The following is a 16,699-nucleotide window of genomic DNA, read 5'->3' on the forward strand; positions in this document are numbered from 1 at the left end:
TGGCGACGGGCATAATCTCTTTACTCTCCCTTATTCTCTGAATACTGATCAGTGTGTACTGTTGGTAATTGCACCACAGTACGTGTCTGATAATTATTCTTGCCACTAAGGACATAGGTATTTTTCGGATTGACAGGTGCTATAGGACATAGTTGAATAAACACGGGTTAGTCCAGAGGCAGAAATTTTGATACAAAATATCATCAACGGTATCAGACATGCAATTTTGAAAAGAACTAAATATAATGGTAAACCATAAGACTTCCAATTCCTCCTACTTCTTCAGTTTTGAAAAGTTACACGTACAATGCTAAACCATAAGATCAAGCAAGTTGCTGCCAACTAGATGGTAATTAAAACCATCAGTTTCATAACAATAAATGTGCTTAATCTATACATACAAGCTTTTAGATGAATAAAAACAAACTGTGATGGCCAGAACCGCTCGGAAATGAAGGCCTAGAAAGGAAAGCACATGATGGAATACAGAAAATGTAGGATGACCTATGACCAAGTATGGGATACAAAATCATCCAAGGGAGCAAATATCGCTGCTTCTGCAATGATCATTCACTAAAATTCACCTACCGTCTACAATTAACATATCGATCTTAAACACACTTCAGCAGAATGTGGAGTTGTAATGATAAATTGAGATGAGTCCTTATCTTCATCTTGCAATTGTGGGAACACAAGCTGCATCTCCTTTACTTGACCAATTCTCCTTGATTTTACAAGCTTGAATTGGCCTGTCAATTTGGAGTCCTTCAGCTGCTTCTTTTCCCAGTTGAGAACAAAATTTGTGAAATGTCTCGACATTCACTTGAAGCCTGAAATCTAAACTAAACAAAAATTTCACCTCCATCCTGTTCATTTCTGCTGTGCTTACTCCTCCCACTCTAGCATAGTATGCATTGTTGAAAAATCTGCAAAACAATTTAGGATATCTCTTTACAAACTTTCCATTAATCACAACCATAGCCAAAAGATGCAAAGCAAGTAATAGAACTGGATAGCAGAACTGAATTTCCCTGTAACAAGTCATTTTCTGATTGACTAATGCAATATATATCTTTTTTTTTAATTATTATTATTTAGCCCTTACAAGTGTGGCACATAATCAAGTTTCATATCATTGAACTCCATAGGCAGTTAAGCACTTGGTCCCTTAGGACCAACCATGTCATTGTGCTTTTTTTTTCCTCCTCCCTGTTGTCAAGGTTCAGCAAAGCATTATTTTCTTGGCCAAACAAACAGACACAAGTCTTCCCATGAGCCTAATATATACAACTCCCCAGCCTGGAACTACCGGTTGATTGGTCAATGGGTAACAATAAACATATTGCCGATCCAGCATGCATGTATTGCAAGGTTACTAGCCATTGGGTCATCATTTTGAGATGTAATGACACAATATGCTATGATCAAATATACATCTAATAACACAGATTAGTACTTACGCATCATCAATAAATTTAGCTGCTACCATTACACTTGTTATAAGGAGCCGATGCACGTTAAGGGAGGTTAAATGACCATCAGTTTTCTGAAGGAATCTATCCATATAAATGTGTGCAATGACAAAGCAGGAGGGGCTGCAGGCTCCATACTTGAATATGCGATCGATATATTGTTGAATACTGATAGTGGGTGCTCTTAACCCGTGAAATATGGTAACGTCTTTAGTTTTGATTGTATCAAGTAGCATCTCATTTTTCTGAACAGATTTCTCAAGAAGTCTACCAATAAGCGACAAAATCTTCGGACTTCCTACAGTTCCTTTTCCCAAATCTTTAAGTCCCAACATGCGGTATATATCTGTACCAACACTCTCAGTATCAAGTGCCAGAGTTCCCATATCTAGATAATGCTGCAATTTAGGGACATTGCATTAATGACAGTTCTTTTTAAAAAAAAGTTGTAAAGAGGAAAACACAAGATACAAATAAAAATGATGCTGGGTAACAATTGTAGCTGCTGGGTGTACTGAACCATTAAAATGAAAAGTGACAATAATTAGAGACAACTTGCACGAAAACCAGATTGGTGGACCAGTAACCCCCTAACAGCCAACTCACATAGGATCTACCGACAGTTGGACCTGTCAAGCCAATCTATGCTTAAAACAAATTAACAAAAAGTTCACAGCATTCTCACTTTCAAGTCCTGAAGGCAAGCAAAGAGATTCATTGTTAGACAGCACTGCTTTGCCTAAATCTAATACATAATAATAAGAATCATTATTGGCCATTGGATTGTAGAGCTAGCAATAAAATTCCACATTTGTGTACTAGTTAAAACCCCCAAAGTGGCAAACCTTGCATCAAATTAGCATTTGGTGCAGTTCAGTTAAGAGAACATGAAAGTTGGAAAAGAAGCTCCTAGAAAAGAACAAAACATATTAAGGCTAGAGGCATACATTCATGCCAAAAACACTAGGCTAGCAACTATAGTCACTAATCAGAAATGGTGTGAGCATTTGGTACCTTTCCAAATTGGCAAGCCACCGCATCGGTAACTTGAGAAATTTGCTCCATAGCTAACTAAATCGACAACAATTTTGTTCCAACTAAATTTCTTAAACCAAACACTTTAACTCGAGACTTGGCAGGTGCCCAATTAAGATACATGATCCAGTTTCTGCTGTTATGGTTAGAACTCCATAGGAAATCTCGAATTCCCATTTATATAGTTAGTATTCCAAAACTTAAGCAGGGTAAAGCAGATGCTTTAACCAGATAAGATTATCCACTTAACACACAATTCACAGTTAAAAAAGAAGAAGTAAGATTTACACCCTATCTATTTCCTCTACGAGAAAGAAGCTCCCACTTCACATTTTCCCCACAAATATGGAAGCCTAAAGTTAGAAATTTTATCCAAGATGAAATCGATTGCTTCACAAGAGTCTAAAGAAAAGAAATCCATCAAACATTACATAACAAAACACTGAAATTCAAAAGTCCAAACATGAAAATTAAAAAAAAAAATTATAGGTTGACATATGACCAGCAAATCTCATTACCTAAAACTGTAACCAGTAAACAAAGAAAATGGATCCACATCACAGTTACTCTCAGTAAGTATAAACACACGAAAACTTACAGACAAATTCTTGAGAGAGATGAGATGTCTCTGTGGTTAGTTCCAAAAAAGAAAGGAAAAGAGACGTCTCTATGGTCAGCGTATCAGCTGTTTCTGTTTCTTCAAGAAAAGCATTAAGACACTTAAGATAGAGAGATGCAATCTTAACAGAGGAAGCTTACATATTATTATTCCTCCTCCTCTTCTCTCTATACTCTTGCCCGACAACAAACAAAGAGAAAGAGAAGGAGAATGAGACAGTACTGTTACGTGTTTATTTATTTATTTATTCATTTATTGAGTAATGCTCACAGCTCAATTGCCCCCTCTCTCTCACATAATTCTTTAATGGAAAGCAAAAGGCCTTCTCTTCTCTATTTGCCCATGAAGCTTTACATGTAAGATTGGTGTCGGTGTGGCGCTAACCCTCACCGTAGTTTGTTTCTTAAGTGGGTTCATTGAGGCAAGCTTTTGTTTTGGTAATTAATAATGATATAATTATTCTTTCCAATGCTCATGATAATTAAGAAGCAGTGGAATGTGTATTATGTGTGTGATCGGGTAAATTTAGAAAGTTTTAAGTACGTTTAGACGACATGATTCTTCTTCTTCCCAAAGGTGTAATAAAGTGTATTAATTCAATTGCATGTTAGCTTGTCCCTCAGAAAATTCTTTATTAAATTACGCCGCAAGTCAGGCCACCGTCAATGGGTTGCTACTTGCTTGGCCTTGTAATAACAATCATTGTCAATCGGCATTATCATTTAATTTGATTAGGGTGAGTGAGTATCGAGTGTAATCCCACCCACGGTAGTTAAGCCGTAAGTATACGATATGTTATGATGTCATGAATCATTATGGTGACCTGTCTTTATTTCACATCCACAACAACAAACGTCTTTGGTGTCGCGCATAATTCTTACCTGATGCCTGTCTAAGTGAATGATGAACAAATAATCGAATTTTGTGTAGACAATCTATCTGTATTAACCTATCGTTTTGGCTGTTTGTGATTCCGGATCTCGACGGCGTGTGCAAATAAACAGTGGCGTCAAAATCATTAGTATCGAGATTCGTTTTTCTAGACACAGGCGAGACAAATTTGCTTGCATCAAACTCAAAGGATAAAGGTGTTCGGTGCGGAGTGGACCATCAGCAGAAGAAACCCATCCTTTTTCTCCAATGCACGAGAACAAACAAATATTAAATGAAGATGAAAATTAATTCATGCTTCGTTTGGGCCTACAGGCTGCAGGCTCCAGCTGTAACAACACCTCATCACATATCACATTACATGGCGTTGTGTTTATAAATTTGATTTAGGAACCAACTCACCAGATCACCGATGTCAACTGCCCGTGTTATGTTATGCTTGCTTATAATAAGGACAGTACAGTTGGAATGTCCACGTCGTAATTGTCGGGCGACCAGCTGGCAAATTGTCAGCCCCGACAGATCGAGTTCTCTATAGAAGCCCAAAAATCTTAAACTGGATTATTAAATTGGGGCTTTTTGGGTGGACGCTTGATTTGCAAGGCCCAATCTCAAATTCGAACCCAAAACACATTACGAAACGATAATAGCACAAGATCGAGGGGCTTTTTCGTGATTGCAACTCAAGTCGAAAACTTAAAACCGACGCTAACTTGGCGGTTGGCTCTCAAATTTTTTGGACTTGACAATCATTTCCCTCCAATTCACCGCACGCACTTGTTTGATTTCTGCTATCATTACCCTCAGTTCTCACGCCACCAAATTCCAAAGAATCACTTCCTCTCTCTCGGTCTCTCTCTCTGCTTCTCTTATCTCTTTTACTAATATTTCATTTCTCGAAATCTAGTTCTAGGGTTTCCTTTTCGTTAAATTACTTAATTAATTTGTTTTTTTTTAAATAGGTAAATAACTGAAAAGTCTTGGGTTTCTCGCTCTGCTGTTGAATCTCCTGTTGTAAGACCAGTGTGTGTCTCACTTATTTTGCGGTTTTTCAGGTAATTTTGCTTTTGTTTAATCCATATCATAATTTATGTCGCTATAAGATTTTTAGTTATGCTGTTTTAGGGTTGCTTCGTGAGGTTTTTTTTTTTTAAAAAAAAAAAATTGAACTTTGTATAAATTTGACAACGTTTTCAGAATGTAATGTATATGACATTTTAGTGGTATTTTGTCTAAAATGTCTCTCATCTTCATCAAGAACAATTCCCCACCCCTCCCCCCACCACCCAAACAAAAAACAAGAGTTTTAACATCTCTGTAATAAGTTTCACCAAAAATTTAGTATTTCTTAACATCTCTCTAATAAGTTTCACACAAAATTTAGTATTTCTTCCACAAATACATCCAAAAAGTATTGAGAAACCACATTTATTTCTAACAAGTTTGTATTTTTCTTCAATATTTACCATAAGATTAGTTTTTTGAGTTTAAGTTTTTATTCTGTTTACTTACAATTATATGGGTAAAAAAAGTGTTGAGTTTATAAGTATCGGGTGTTTTTGATTTAGTACTTCTTTTTTTATAAAATATGATGATATATATTTAAATGTATAAGCAACATATCTTTTTTTTGTGGGATTTATTTTGTTGATTGTTGATAAATGAGTTTAGTGTTAGAATTTTGTTCTAGATCGTAATCTAGACTTCTCGACTTCGAGATCCCTAGACAAGTCTCAAGTTGAGGACTTTGGAATTTTATCAAATATAATACTAGAAGTCTTGAATTTAAACAATATAGAGCTTCACATTCAATCTCTTCAGTCATTCATTGATACTATAATAGAAAGGATTAAATAAAATATAATTATGTGAAAATGCCATACTTCTTGACTACTGGACAAGTCTAGAGGAATATAAATTTAGAAGTCCATAACACAATTTGAAAATATTAAATAGTATTACATAAAAGGGTATTAGAGTAATTGCACTTCTAATTCTGTCATATTCTTGACATTTGAAGTATTGCGTCATATACTTGGCATTTAGTTATTACTCAGTCATATCCGGTGCATATTCATTGTTTAGCTGTGTTATTAATTTTGTTTAGTTTTTTTTTTTAATTATTCATATTTTCTTTTCGAGCATCTGACCATCTGTAGAGAGAAAATGATTAGTAGTATGGACTGTAGTTTATATTTTTCTCTGGATCTTTTTGTATCTTTGTAATTGTAAAAAATGGTGTTCTGTTTGGCTGATGGGGAAGCTGTGGAAGGAGAAATATTTGAAGATGATTTTTTTTTTGGGGGGGGGCTCCTATGAGTCATGAATTTAAACTTTACTTTTGTGACTTATTCATATATTGGGTGATTGCTTGTATTTTGGGCATCTTTTTCCAGTGGGTAGGTTTTCTGTTATAGATTACGATTCAAATTGTTGTTATTATTATTTTTTAATGTCGTTGTCTCTGGTATTCAAATTGTTGTTATTATTATTTTTTAATGTTGTTGTCTCTGGTCTTCTGACTTGCATTCTGGTCAATGTTTTATTTTACTCAGTTTGTAAAGCATGTCACCGCTTTGCTCTGTTGGTTCATAAATGATGTGGAAGTTCTGTGGCTTGCTATATTAATTTGTTTACTGGGAAATTTATATATTTTGAACAACTAGAGATATTCTCAAAGCAGGATGCCATATCATTTCTTTATTCCTAAACTGGAATGGAACAGATCCTGAATCTTGATGTGTGAATAACGAATTACTGTTGTCGATTTTTGTTTGAGTTTTTAATAGAGTTTCAATGCATGACTTCAGGTTATCCGGTCATGGATTCTACAACAGAAACTTTACAACACCATGCATTGTCAGTCAAATTGTGGCCCCCTAGTCAGAGTACCAGGTTAATGCTTGTCCAGCGAATGACCAAGAATCTTACAACTCCATCCATATTCTCTAGAAAGTATGGCCTGCTGAGCAAAGAAGAGGCCGAAGAGGATGCCAAGCAAATAGAAGAGTTAGCTTTTGCTGCTGCGAACCAACACTATGAAAAGGAACCAGACGGTGATGGAAGTTCTTCAGTTCAAATTTATGCCAAAGAATCCAGTAAACTAATGCTGGAAGTAATTAAAAGAGGCCCTCGAACAAAGGAGGATGGGGAGGAAATGATAGCTGAGAAAGCTACTGCTGCCAGTCAAACTGTCTTTGATATATCTGGAGGTCAGCGGGGATTTATTGAAGAAGAGGAAGCTAAGTTGCTTCTGGGGCCGCTAACTGAGCCAGGAAACTCATATACCAGGATATGCTTCAGTAACAAAAGTTTTGGCTTAGGTGCATCCAGAGTTGCTGCACCCATCTTGAGATTAATTAAGGATCAATTGACTGAAGTAGATCTATCAGATTTTATTGCTGGAAGGCCAGAGGAAGAAGCCCTTGAAGTCATAAATATGTTTTCTTCTGCCTTGGAAGGTTCTCAATTAAGGTATCTAAATCTTTCACACAATGCATTGGGAGAAAAGGGTGTCAGAGCATTTGGGGCACTCCTCAAATCACAAAATAATTTGGAGGAGCTTCATTTGATGAATGATGGTATCTCAGAGGAAGCTGCACAAGCTATTCTTGAGCTAATTCCCTCAACTGAGAAGCTTAAGGTCCTTCATTTTCATAATAACATGACTGGAGATGAAGGTGCAGTTGCCATCTCTGAGATTGTGAAACATTCTCCTGCATTGGAGGATTTCCGGTGTTCTTCTACTAGAATTGGTGCAGAAGGAGGTATTGCCCTTGCGAAGGCACTTGGGCAATGTACCCATCTAAAGAAGCTTGATCTTCGTGATAATATGTTTGGTGTAGAAGCTGGAGTAGCTCTGAGTGAAGTTTTACCTGCGTTTCCAGATCTTACTGAGGTTTACCTTAGTTATTTGAACTTGGAGGATGAGGGAGCTGAAGCCCTTGCCGGTGCTCTCAAGGAGTGTGCACCCTCGCTTGAAGTTTTGGACTTGGCTGGAAATGACATCACTGCCAAGGCTGCATCTTCTTTAGCTGCTTGCATTGCATTAAAACAATTTCTCACCAAGTTAAACTTGGCAGAGAATGAACTCCAGGATGAAGGTGCAATTTTGATTGGCAAATCATTGGAGGAGGGTCATGGCCAGTTAATTGAAATTGATTTGAGCACAAACTCCATGAAAAGAGCAGGGGCACGGCTTTTGGCACAGGTTGCTGTCAACAAGCCTGGTTTGAAGATGCTAAATATCAATGGTAATTTCATTCCTGATGAAGGGATTGATGAGGTAAAGGAAATATTGAAACACTCACTTGATGTGCTTGGGCCTTTGGATGAGAATGACCCCGAAGGAGAAGATTATGATGACGGGGCTGAAGAGGATGATGCTGATATTAGGAATGATTTAGATTCAAAACTTAAGGAGCTTCACATCAATAAAGAGGAATAGAGAAGTTGCAATGCCTTTCATCATCTGGTGATTATTTGGCCTCAAATGCTGATTTAGTTTTTCCAGTTTTCATTATTGACAAGCCTGTTTCTGTGTAAGCTTCCTGCTATCATTACATTTAGTAGATTCATTAATGGTCTGTTAGGTCTAATGTGTTTCTTCCATTAGACATTAGTAGAGCTTATAAGTTTACTAGTTGTAGCTCCAATTATTGGGAACTGGATTTACTTTTAGATGCAGCTTGAAGTAGTTCTAGAGATAAGTTATCTTTTATCTACTGGATAGCTTTAAGGAGCCTCAGAATTGGTAGCTACCTTTTTTAGGGAATTTGTGCTCAGCAGTTAAGTTTTGCAAAATTGCCATCTGTTTTGGCTATTTTCTTTGATTTTCATGAACACCAATTATTAATGGCTTCGAATTAAAGACATTGAACTGAGAATTCCATTGTGCAGGCAAGATAATGCATGCACTAGCTGCCTGCCCACATCTTTCTTTAGTAAGCCTTTATGTTTTCGCTGTTTTGGTTTAGTAAATTTAGATTATATCATGCCTGGATTTTTATGGCGAGCAATGTAATAAGAATACTGCTCGTATGTTTTCACAGTAGAAGGTAGATCTGGGGCCTATAAAATCTGAAGCCCAACCCCCCTGATTATTGAACCTTTAGAACTCACCCTGGCATAGTGGCATTGCCCGGGGGGGCCCACTTTCCGGTTTATAGTTTTCCAATTTCATTAACCTTTATTTCTTTATTCACTTCGGAGGCAAAGAATAAACATACTGGTGTTCGGCAAAAGAGAAGGAATGCGACAAGATAGAATAATTAAAAAAAGCAACTCAGAGAATCTTGTAAGAGTGGGGGAATGAAGTGAAAACATTATTCAGCTTTGATTCATCACACAGGTATCGGAACTTTAAGTGACTCCAATATCTTATCATCTATCTCGAATTGCATGGCCTTCTTATCTCTTCCAATCTTGACATACTCTTCAAATCTCTCTTTTAAGTCTTCGGGAAGGTTTGTAGTACTGCGCCACCCTAAAATGTCTTTAGCAGCTCTTGGTTCTGCATAGAAGTGCTGCACAGGGCATATACACGTGAAATAAATTAGCTTGTGTTCAAGCTTGAAAGAGAGTACAACCAATTGCATTATAAGATGAGTGTTAATTCAAGTAACATGAGAAATCATGATCCAGCAGGCAGCAGCAGCAGCAGCAGAATCACTAGAATGTATCGTAGTCCATATTGATATTGCTGAATATTAATTGGAGTAGAAGAAAATGAATACCATATTACGGAAAGGAAAAGCTTTCTTTGCATCAATTCCAGCAGCTTTTGGATCATAATGAACGATTTCAACCGGTAGACCTGCAGCTTGAGCGCAAAGTTTGGCCATGCCATCTAGGGTCACGGCACGGTCGCTAACAAGGTTGAAGATATTAGACGAAGCGGCCTCTGGGTTCTCAACAGCTAGAGTAAGCATGGAAGACAAGTCCCTGACATGGGCAATGTTTGTAAACTGCATTCCTGATCCAGGAATTGGCACTGGTCTCTTTCGTACAATTCCTGTGCCATGTAAATCATTATCAATATTCAAGTCATGAGGCGAGAATTATGATGTTGAACACGAAGCATAGGCAATCGCATCATTGCCAAATTCCATGCAATTGATGACAATACCTGGGGTGGTACACTACCATCAAGCGCATTCGGACATCTCCGATGATGAACAAATTCAAATTGAATTACACACATAACTTTGAGATAATCTACTTACGATCAAAGAACCATTCCTCGCAGTCCTTGTTGTTCCCAGATCCAATCATGTACTGCGGGCGGAAAGATGCCCAGTTACTGAAATTCTCTGAAATGTATTTCTCCACTTGTACGTGACCAGCGTCGGGTTTAACAACATCCTGCGATGAGTGAAGATTACGTGTCAGTAATTCTGAATGCCGTAGGGGTGATAATAACTGTAGGATGAAATCGTACCCCTTCGACATGAGGAGGCTCGTCAGCTGGTTTGTAAATTCCAGCACTGCTGATGAACAAGAATTGCTTCACGCCAGAACTCTTAGCCCAATCTGCCACAGGCCTTTGTAAGCGAAAATTATTGTTAGTTCTAAAAAGGGCTTTAAATTTTGCATAATTAAACTCCATATGATGAATGCCGTCCGACCGTTTATCATATGTAATGATATGTTCAAGACCAAATGCAAACGAACCTCACAGCGTCTAGGTTCTTGCCATTGTTATCCAGAACCACATCGAATGTAACCCCACCCACAACGTTCCCAACTTCCGCCGGGTCTCCCCACACCGTCTTGCCTCCAGCACTCACAATTTCCTACAATTTAAGGAGAGAAAAAAAATCATCACACAACGCATTCACAAAGAAACAAAACTTGTAATAAAAGCTTAACCAATCTTCTTACGTTGAATCTGTTAAAAGGAGGCTTCTTCATTTTGTCAGAATTCTCATCACCAACAGTCATGATAGTGACCTCATGGCCAGAACCCAGGAGCTCTTTCGCGAGATAGAACCCAATAACTGCATGCCCACCACTGTTTGTGTTGACTATGAGGACCTTCTTCTTCTCCGCGGCACTGGCCTTGACAGTGAAGGCAGAGACAGAGGATCGTCTTGAACTTGCAGGACATGCAAGGAACGAAGAAGGTGAAATGGAGACAAGAGAAGACAAGTGAGAGTAAGACGAGAAAGAAAGTCGCAGAGAAGGAGGGAGGGAAGCTTGAGCAAGCTTTGATGGTGGCGATGACAAGAGAAGAGAGGACGATGAGGAAGCAAGAGTAGCCATTGACTCTTTTTGCTCTTTCGTTGTTTTAGAACCAGCAGTTTTTTGTGAACTAGATAAAGGTATCGTCTTGGTCCCTCTACCTTTTCTAAATTTACAGTTACAGTTAAAATTCCCGGGTAATTAATTTGAATATTAGTGTTAAGAAAGACTACAGGGTAATTAATTCATTTAAGTTCAGATCAGATGTAGATCTTTTATTGAACTCGATTTCAATTATAAATAATTAGAATTTAAATAACCAAACGGGAAAGAAGAAGAAGAAATAATCGAACCTTAAATTGAATTTAAACATCAGGATTCAGGGTTCAGCAGTTGACTGTTTTTAAGTTTGAAAGCAAAAAATTAAATGGTGAACTGAATTTTGGATGCTGCCAAAAATGATCATCGCGGAGTACACAAAACAAAAGAACACGATCGGGTCAGCATGGCTCGTTATGCCAAATTTTCAGTTATCAACATTATCTTTATTAATTTTTTGTGCGTTAAATTCTAAACCATAGATCTCGATTCGAGAAACTGCAGCCGTTGGATTCAATAAATGTCCTTCTCACTAAGGAGAGTGGTGGAAAGGCACCCAGACTTTAAACGAGCGGACCGAGTCCACTGTCCAGTTTTAGATAATTTATAATTAATAAAACAAACAAATAAGTAAGATTTCAGAACGTTGGCCAAATCGGCGCTTCTATTTAAATCCCTCCAACTTCAGGAGCCTTTTCTTGAAACTAGCCGTTACTCTTTCTCAACTCTTTCGCTTTCTCCAATGGCAGCTTCTGTGGATACCATCGAATCGCCGTCCCAGGTCAACAGGGTATCTTCTTCTTCTTCTTCTTCTTTTACAAATTCGAATCTCTTTTTTGCGCCATCAATTCAAAGGGCTACTTTCTCATACCTTTGTTCAATTTCGATAGCAGGAGGTTACAAGCTTCATGGGCACTTCTCCGCTGTACAGTCCATCTTCAGATAAGCGTTATTGGAGCAATCTGCGTAGCCGGATTGATTCAATTCTCGAGGATCGCGATCGCAAAGCATTAAATGGCCAAAAACGAGAGGTGAGTTAACAGTTTTCAACTTTTTGAATGTTTTATGTGTGAACTTTCTTCTAGATTGAAAAATATAGCTGATAGGTATCTGGGAATTTTTTTTTTTTTTTTTTTGTGTTCTTATGTAGAATAAAGAAGAATCGAGTAGAGCTAAGCGATTGAAGGAGGATTCACAGCTTCTACTAAGAGGTTTTGACTCTGTTGCCCACACTCTGTCTCAGCTTTATAACAATCTTGACAGTGCGCTCCAGGTAAATTCGAAGCTCTTCAGCTTTTGAAAACTTTTTTAATCCGATGGAGCATAGTGTTTCTCTCTCTTTTTTCAAAGTACAGCTTTTGTTGGCTTAGTTTTTAGTGTTTCTCTTTCTTCAAGATCAAAGAAAATTTGGGTTCTAGAATTGTGGTTGAATTGTTTTAAATAGGACTAATGCTTGATTATTCATTTGTGATCAAATTGATGTTGTGGATACAAATAGCATTTCGGGGTAAATGTTGTTATTAAGCTTATTCTTCTACTGTTTCCAGGGAGCTAGAGATCTGGCTAAACCGCCCACATTTACCGATATTTTCCACAGCAATCTGAACAACTCGGAGAATAAAGAAGAGGATTCGAGGAAACAACAACATCAAGAAGGGAACAAGAAAGGGTTGAAGAGGAAATTTGATTCCAATGAAAGTTCAGATGACCAAGGAGACGATTCCCAGAAAAAAGATGGACCTAGTCCAAAGGATAAGATAATGAAGAAAGCTAAAAATGTTTGTGCCTTCTCTGTCCTTTTCTGTATGCTCTGCCTATTTTGTTCTTTACTAATTGTATGCTTGCGATGCTCGAGCAGCTTGCAATTTCCATGGCAACAAAAGCAGCAACACTTGCAAGAGAACTGAAGTCAATAAAATCAGATTTATGTTTTATGCAAGAGAGATGCACATTGCTTGAGGAAGAAAACAGGAGGCTTAGGGATGGTTTCGTTAAAGGGATTAGACCCGAGGAAGATGATCTGGTAGGCTTCTTTTGTGATTCTTTTAAATCAGAAATTTGCACTTGAATTTGGCAGAGCGTATGTTTGTAGTTTAATTGGATCTCAAAATGTGAGCAGTTTTTTTTGTTGATTTCAACATTCAACTAATGTAGCAGAACATGTTTTCCTAGAACATCTGAATAAAGAACCTAACTTTGAAATCAATTCAATCTGGACAGGTGAGGCTTCAATTGGAGGCACTGCTTGCAGAGAAGTCCAGATTGGCAAATGAGAATGCAAGTCTGGTAAGGGAAAACCAATGTCTACACCAGCTTGTGGAGTACCACCAATTAACTTCCCAAGATCTCTCGGCATCATATGAAGAATTTATACAAGGAATGTACTTAGACTTTTCATCTCCATCCTCAGCCAAATCAGGAGAGACTGGCAATGACGCCGATTACCAAGGCATACAAACACCACGGACAAATATTTTTGACCTACCATCCACTTCTTTCAATGAATCCTTTCGCGAAGAACCCTAGGTACCCGTTTCAATTCATGAAATGAGGCCTTCGGTTTTATGTATCAAATGCATTATTCTGATTTCAAGTTCGTTTTCACTTGAAATATAAATTTTGATGTTTTCTTGTTGAATCATCAAATAGATAATAAATGGAAACTGCTTCCTATTTCATTTTTTTTCCCCTTTTAGTTTTTCTTTTAGTAAATAATTAGAAATATGTATACGAGCGCGCCACATCTGCCATCAGTTGTCCATCAATACAATAGAACGCCAACAACTTAAAAGTTTTAAAGATCCAATTCTCAGATTGTTTCAGCAACCATCGAACCTAAGTGCAAAATTAACTGACAAATAGGGGCAGGTGAACAAAATCTGTGGCCTACAGAAACAAATATAAGAGACCTGCCCATGAGTTGTACAAACCACAGCAGAGGCCTTCTGAAGAACATATGTGCTGAATATTAGTTATTTTTCCTCTCCTTGTCAAGTTTCCTTCTCTTTCGTGATGAAGTATTGGCTTCAAGACCAGCATCCCGTGAAGTAAAAGCATTAAGTACTGCTTGAGCAGATAGATTTGATGCTCTTTCAGCAACACTTGTCATATTGAACATGAGAATATCCTTCACTTTCTCCAGCACATCTGAATGGTAACGAGGCCCTTTCTCATACTACACATATGAAGACAAGCAAAAAAACATGCGTAAAAATCTCACAAAATCACAGGTTGTAAAAAGATGTTATCAAATTTTCCAAGCAAAGGAAGTGAAAGTATATTCTCCTTTTTCTAAAAGGTCCCCAGTTTTTAAAAGACATTTGTTGATTAAGCCATGCAGACTAATTTGATCTTTGAAATATTTTGTAGAGATAAAACAGAAGGCCCATAATCCCAGTTGTTAGCTTGAACACGCATAGTTCTCAATAGTAAATAAAAATGTTATATAACTCAAGAGTTGTTTCACACTTTCCATTCATTCCACATGCATCTGAAGTTAAATGAACTGAATTGTTGGTATGGCACAAAAATAAGATTTTTGCCAACATATCATGTGAAAAATAATGTAGAACCAAGGTACTACAGGATTGCAGGAGGGAAAAAAAGGAAAATACATGTGAAACATGACAAATCAAGCAGATGATATAAAGGCACACATTGACTAACATCTGCCCAAACAACAAGAACACTGCAAAACATTTATACTGATATTCACACCTTCAAGAGTGAAGGTGTGCCATGAATATTCAATGCAAAAACTGCATCTTTTCACATGAGAAAATGCATACACAAGCAACATAACCCAAAAAATTTCATCACTCTTCATGCTTGGAAAGACCTAAATCACGATAGCACTCCTTCGTCTAAGCATCAACGTAGTTAGACAATCTTAAGATGATTAATAAACCCATTCACAACATTTTACACTCACCATAGACTGCAAATTCTTTTGCAAAATTTCTGAGAAATAAAAGTACACATCGTAACTTTGAGAAAAGAGTAAAAAGAAGCATATCTAAGATTGTGTTGGTATGACATACTACTTCAAGTTTTCCCAGCGCATTCTCTAATCTCATAGTAAGCTGACGATTTTCCGCTGATAAGGCTTCAATCTGCATGAGGAATGGAGAACGTAAAACGGACAAAATAGTTGAGATCATATTGAAGCTTGATGATGATTTTTTAAATTGGAGACAAGAAATAGAAAAGCTCTCATACCTTCTTTTGGGAGTCAATATACAACCTTTTGTACCTGGAATGAGATGGAGTTGGGCTTCCACTTGGGGAAGATCTATCTTGCTGTTCTTCCAATAGCCGTACAAGGTAGTCAAGTTTGTCTTCCAAGTTCTTAGTTCGAATAGTAGGACCATGCTGTTCTGTCTCCTGATAAGCTGGCAGCTCATCTTCTTCATTCTCGCTTCCACTAAGGGTTACCTCCTGTATCACCCGGTCAATGCCCTGGTTACGAGCAGGCGTAACAGTGCCTTGAAGTCGTACAGATCGCCTAACACTAACACTAACAGTCTGCGTCCCCTTCCTCGACACAGATACATATCCAGAGTTGGTGTCCGTTTTAGGCGCTGGTTCTACTCTCCCCAAGTCATTTCCATTTGCAGGCTGCAATTGTGCTGCCTCCAATGAAGGATTAGTAGTTTCAGGCAGCAATCCCACTTCCTCCGCAGAAGGGTTGACGGTTTCTGACTTCAATCACAATAATGTTGGAGCAAGTAAGTAAATAAGGTAACTCTATGCCCTAGTTTACTAAAAAAATTCTCTCCACCAAATTTCACGGTGTTAAAGAAAAATAAATGAGCATTATACCCCGGAGGCCCAAAATTGCATTAACAACTATAACCTCGCACAAGTAACCGAATAATGCAACAATGAAAAGACTGGTTATTGAAAAAAGAATCAAAAATCAAAACTTTCAAAGGAATTATAATAGAAAACAACTTAAAACAGAACTTATCATCATTAATAACGCAATAGTCGATAACTTACATGCAAACACATAACACGAAACAGAAAAGCCAACGCATGAAGGCGAAATATAAAAAGAAAAGAAAACGGACCTAACACCATCATTACTAAAAAAAATAGCAAATATTTTTTAAAATAGAAAACAAAACAAAACTAAGGCTTACGGGAACTTGTAGAAAACAATTTTGTTGTGTATACTTACCAAGTGAGCTCTTTCCTTCTTCTTTGCATTCGCTCTCCTGACCATTATTATTGTTTTCTCTCTTCTTTTTCTCTCACGAAGGGTAAACTTTTTCTTAGTGAAAGAAGTGATTCAGAGATGGAAAGAGAAGCATAAAATGGAAGGAAGCGACTATTGACTACGGAGCTGTAGAGAATCAAGGAAGGCTGGGGGTCTTTTAAGGTAGGATACCTCGATTAG

The 16,699-nt window shown here is 37.6% G+C and overlaps 5 protein-coding genes across 12 annotated transcripts in view; 2 read left to right on the plus strand and 3 right to left on the minus strand.

Annotated features, from left to right (window-relative positions):
- LOC102614452 (cyclin-P3-1) overlaps positions 1–3,702 on the minus strand; it is a 30,005-nt gene extending 26,303 nt beyond the window's left edge. The window contains exons 1-3 of one of the 2 annotated variants that reach the window (XM_006479656.4): positions 3,106–3,702; positions 1,461–1,870; positions 244–926 (exon numbers count right to left, since the gene is read on the minus strand). In XM_006479656.4, the coding sequence (XP_006479719.1) occupies positions 671–926; positions 1,461–1,858 (654 nt within the window). In that variant the 5' untranslated portion in view covers positions 1,859–1,870; positions 3,106–3,702 and the 3' untranslated portion in view covers positions 244–670. Of the gene's footprint in view, positions 1–243; positions 927–1,460; positions 1,871–3,105 lie in introns of those variants that run through there. The other variant, XM_052437323.1, reaches the window with a different exon arrangement.
- The window catches only part of LOC102613754 (RAN GTPase-activating protein 1), a 30,809-nt gene extending 21,845 nt beyond the window's left edge, over positions 1–8,964 (plus strand). The window contains exons 1-3 of one of the 3 annotated variants that reach the window (XM_006479653.4): positions 4,702–4,867; positions 4,980–5,072; positions 6,828–8,964. In XM_006479653.4, the coding sequence (XP_006479716.1) occupies positions 6,839–8,464 (1,626 nt within the window). In that variant the 5' untranslated portion in view covers positions 4,702–4,867; positions 4,980–5,072; positions 6,828–6,838 and the 3' untranslated portion in view covers positions 8,465–8,964. Of the gene's footprint in view, positions 1–4,701; positions 4,868–4,979; positions 5,073–6,827 lie in introns of those variants that run through there. The other 2 variants (XM_052437317.1, XM_006479654.4) reach the window with 2 other exon arrangements.
- Positions 8,965–9,287: 323 nt separating this feature from the next.
- LOC102615327 (chloroplast stem-loop binding protein of 41 kDa a, chloroplastic) lies at positions 9,288–11,648 on the minus strand. Its single transcript, XM_006479659.4, has 6 exons — positions 10,900–11,648; positions 10,690–10,811; positions 10,457–10,559; positions 10,242–10,380; positions 9,753–10,030; positions 9,288–9,542 (listed from the first exon to the last, which is right to left on the minus strand). Exons 1-6 carry the CDS (start codon positions 11,278–11,280, stop codon positions 9,360–9,362), a joined length of 1,206 nt encoding a protein of 401 aa, XP_006479722.1. The 5' UTR covers positions 11,281–11,648; the 3' UTR covers positions 9,288–9,359.
- On the plus strand, positions 11,229–13,976 carry LOC102615610 (uncharacterized). Of its 5 annotated transcripts, none has more exons than XM_052437321.1 (7): positions 11,229–11,339; positions 12,048–12,088; positions 12,189–12,329; positions 12,449–12,571; positions 12,846–13,076; positions 13,157–13,321; positions 13,519–13,976. In XM_052437321.1, exons 3-7 carry the CDS (start codon positions 12,207–12,209, stop codon positions 13,822–13,824), a joined length of 948 nt encoding a protein of 315 aa, XP_052293281.1. In that variant the 5' UTR covers positions 11,229–11,339; positions 12,048–12,088; positions 12,189–12,206; the 3' UTR covers positions 13,825–13,976. The 5 variants fall into 5 exon arrangements, with proteins under 5 accessions (XP_052293281.1, XP_052293280.1, XP_006479723.2 ...); XM_052437320.1 differs by having other exon boundaries at positions 11,239–11,339; positions 12,192–12,329; XM_006479660.4 differs by lacking the exon at positions 11,229–11,339 and having other exon boundaries at positions 11,897–12,088.
- Positions 13,977–14,041: 65 nt separating this feature from the next.
- On the minus strand, positions 14,042–16,662 carry LOC102616301 (hypothetical protein). The gene is made up of 4 exons (XM_006479663.4): positions 16,481–16,662; positions 15,517–15,999; positions 15,339–15,410; positions 14,042–14,473 (listed from the first exon to the last, which is right to left on the minus strand). The coding sequence occupies exons 1-4, from the start codon at positions 16,523–16,525 to the stop codon at positions 14,267–14,269; spliced, it is 807 nt and encodes a 268-aa protein (XP_006479726.1). The 5' UTR covers positions 16,526–16,662; the 3' UTR covers positions 14,042–14,266.
- Positions 16,663–16,699: the final 37 nt, after the last annotated feature.

The sequence above is a fragment of the Citrus sinensis genome, chromosome 3 (assembly GCF_022201045.2).
Source record: "Citrus sinensis cultivar Valencia sweet orange chromosome 3, DVS_A1.0, whole genome shotgun sequence".
In the NCBI taxonomy this organism is placed as follows: Eukaryota; Viridiplantae; Streptophyta; class Magnoliopsida; order Sapindales; family Rutaceae; genus Citrus; species Citrus sinensis.

What these genes read in the sequence shown, in the direction of transcription:
- LOC102615610 (XM_006479660.4), top strand. Translation starts at nt 12,041, where the DNA reads ATGGCAGCTTCTGTGGATACCATCGAATCGCCGTCCCAGGTCAACAGG. An exon ending in CGCCGTCCCAGGTCAACAGG is followed by an intron (nt 12,089 to 12,188) that starts GTATCTTCTTCT and finishes CAATTTCGATAG; the next exon opens with CAGGAGGTTACAAGCTTCAT. An exon ending in TAAATGGCCAAAAACGAGAG is followed by an intron (nt 12,330 to 12,448) that starts GTGAGTTAACAG and finishes GTTCTTATGTAG; the next exon opens with AATAAAGAAGAATCGAGTAG.
- LOC102615327 (XM_006479659.4), bottom strand. Translation starts at nt 11,280, where the DNA reads ATGGCTACTCTTGCTTCCTCATCGTCCTCTCTTCTCTTGTCATCGCCA. An exon ending in AAGAACCTAGACGCTGTGAG is followed by an intron (nt 10,560 to 10,689) that starts GTTCGTTTGCAT and finishes TCGCTTACAAAG; the next exon opens with GCCTGTGGCAGATTGGGCTA. An exon ending in CGAGGAATGGTTCTTTGATC is followed by an intron (nt 10,031 to 10,241) that starts GTAAGTAGATTA and finishes TACATGGCACAG; the next exon opens with GAATTGTACGAAAGAGACCA.
- LOC102616301 (XM_006479663.4), bottom strand. Translation starts at nt 16,525, where the DNA reads ATGGTCAGGAGAGCGAATGCAAAGAAGAAGGAAAGAGCTCACTTG. An exon ending in AGAAGGAAAGAGCTCACTTG is followed by an intron (nt 16,000 to 16,480) that starts GTAAGTATACAC and finishes TTGTGATTGAAG; the next exon opens with TCAGAAACCGTCAACCCTTC. An exon ending in CGCTGGGAAAACTTGAAGTA is followed by an intron (nt 14,474 to 15,338) that starts GTATGTCATACC and finishes TCATATGTGTAG; the next exon opens with TATGAGAAAGGGCCTCGTTA.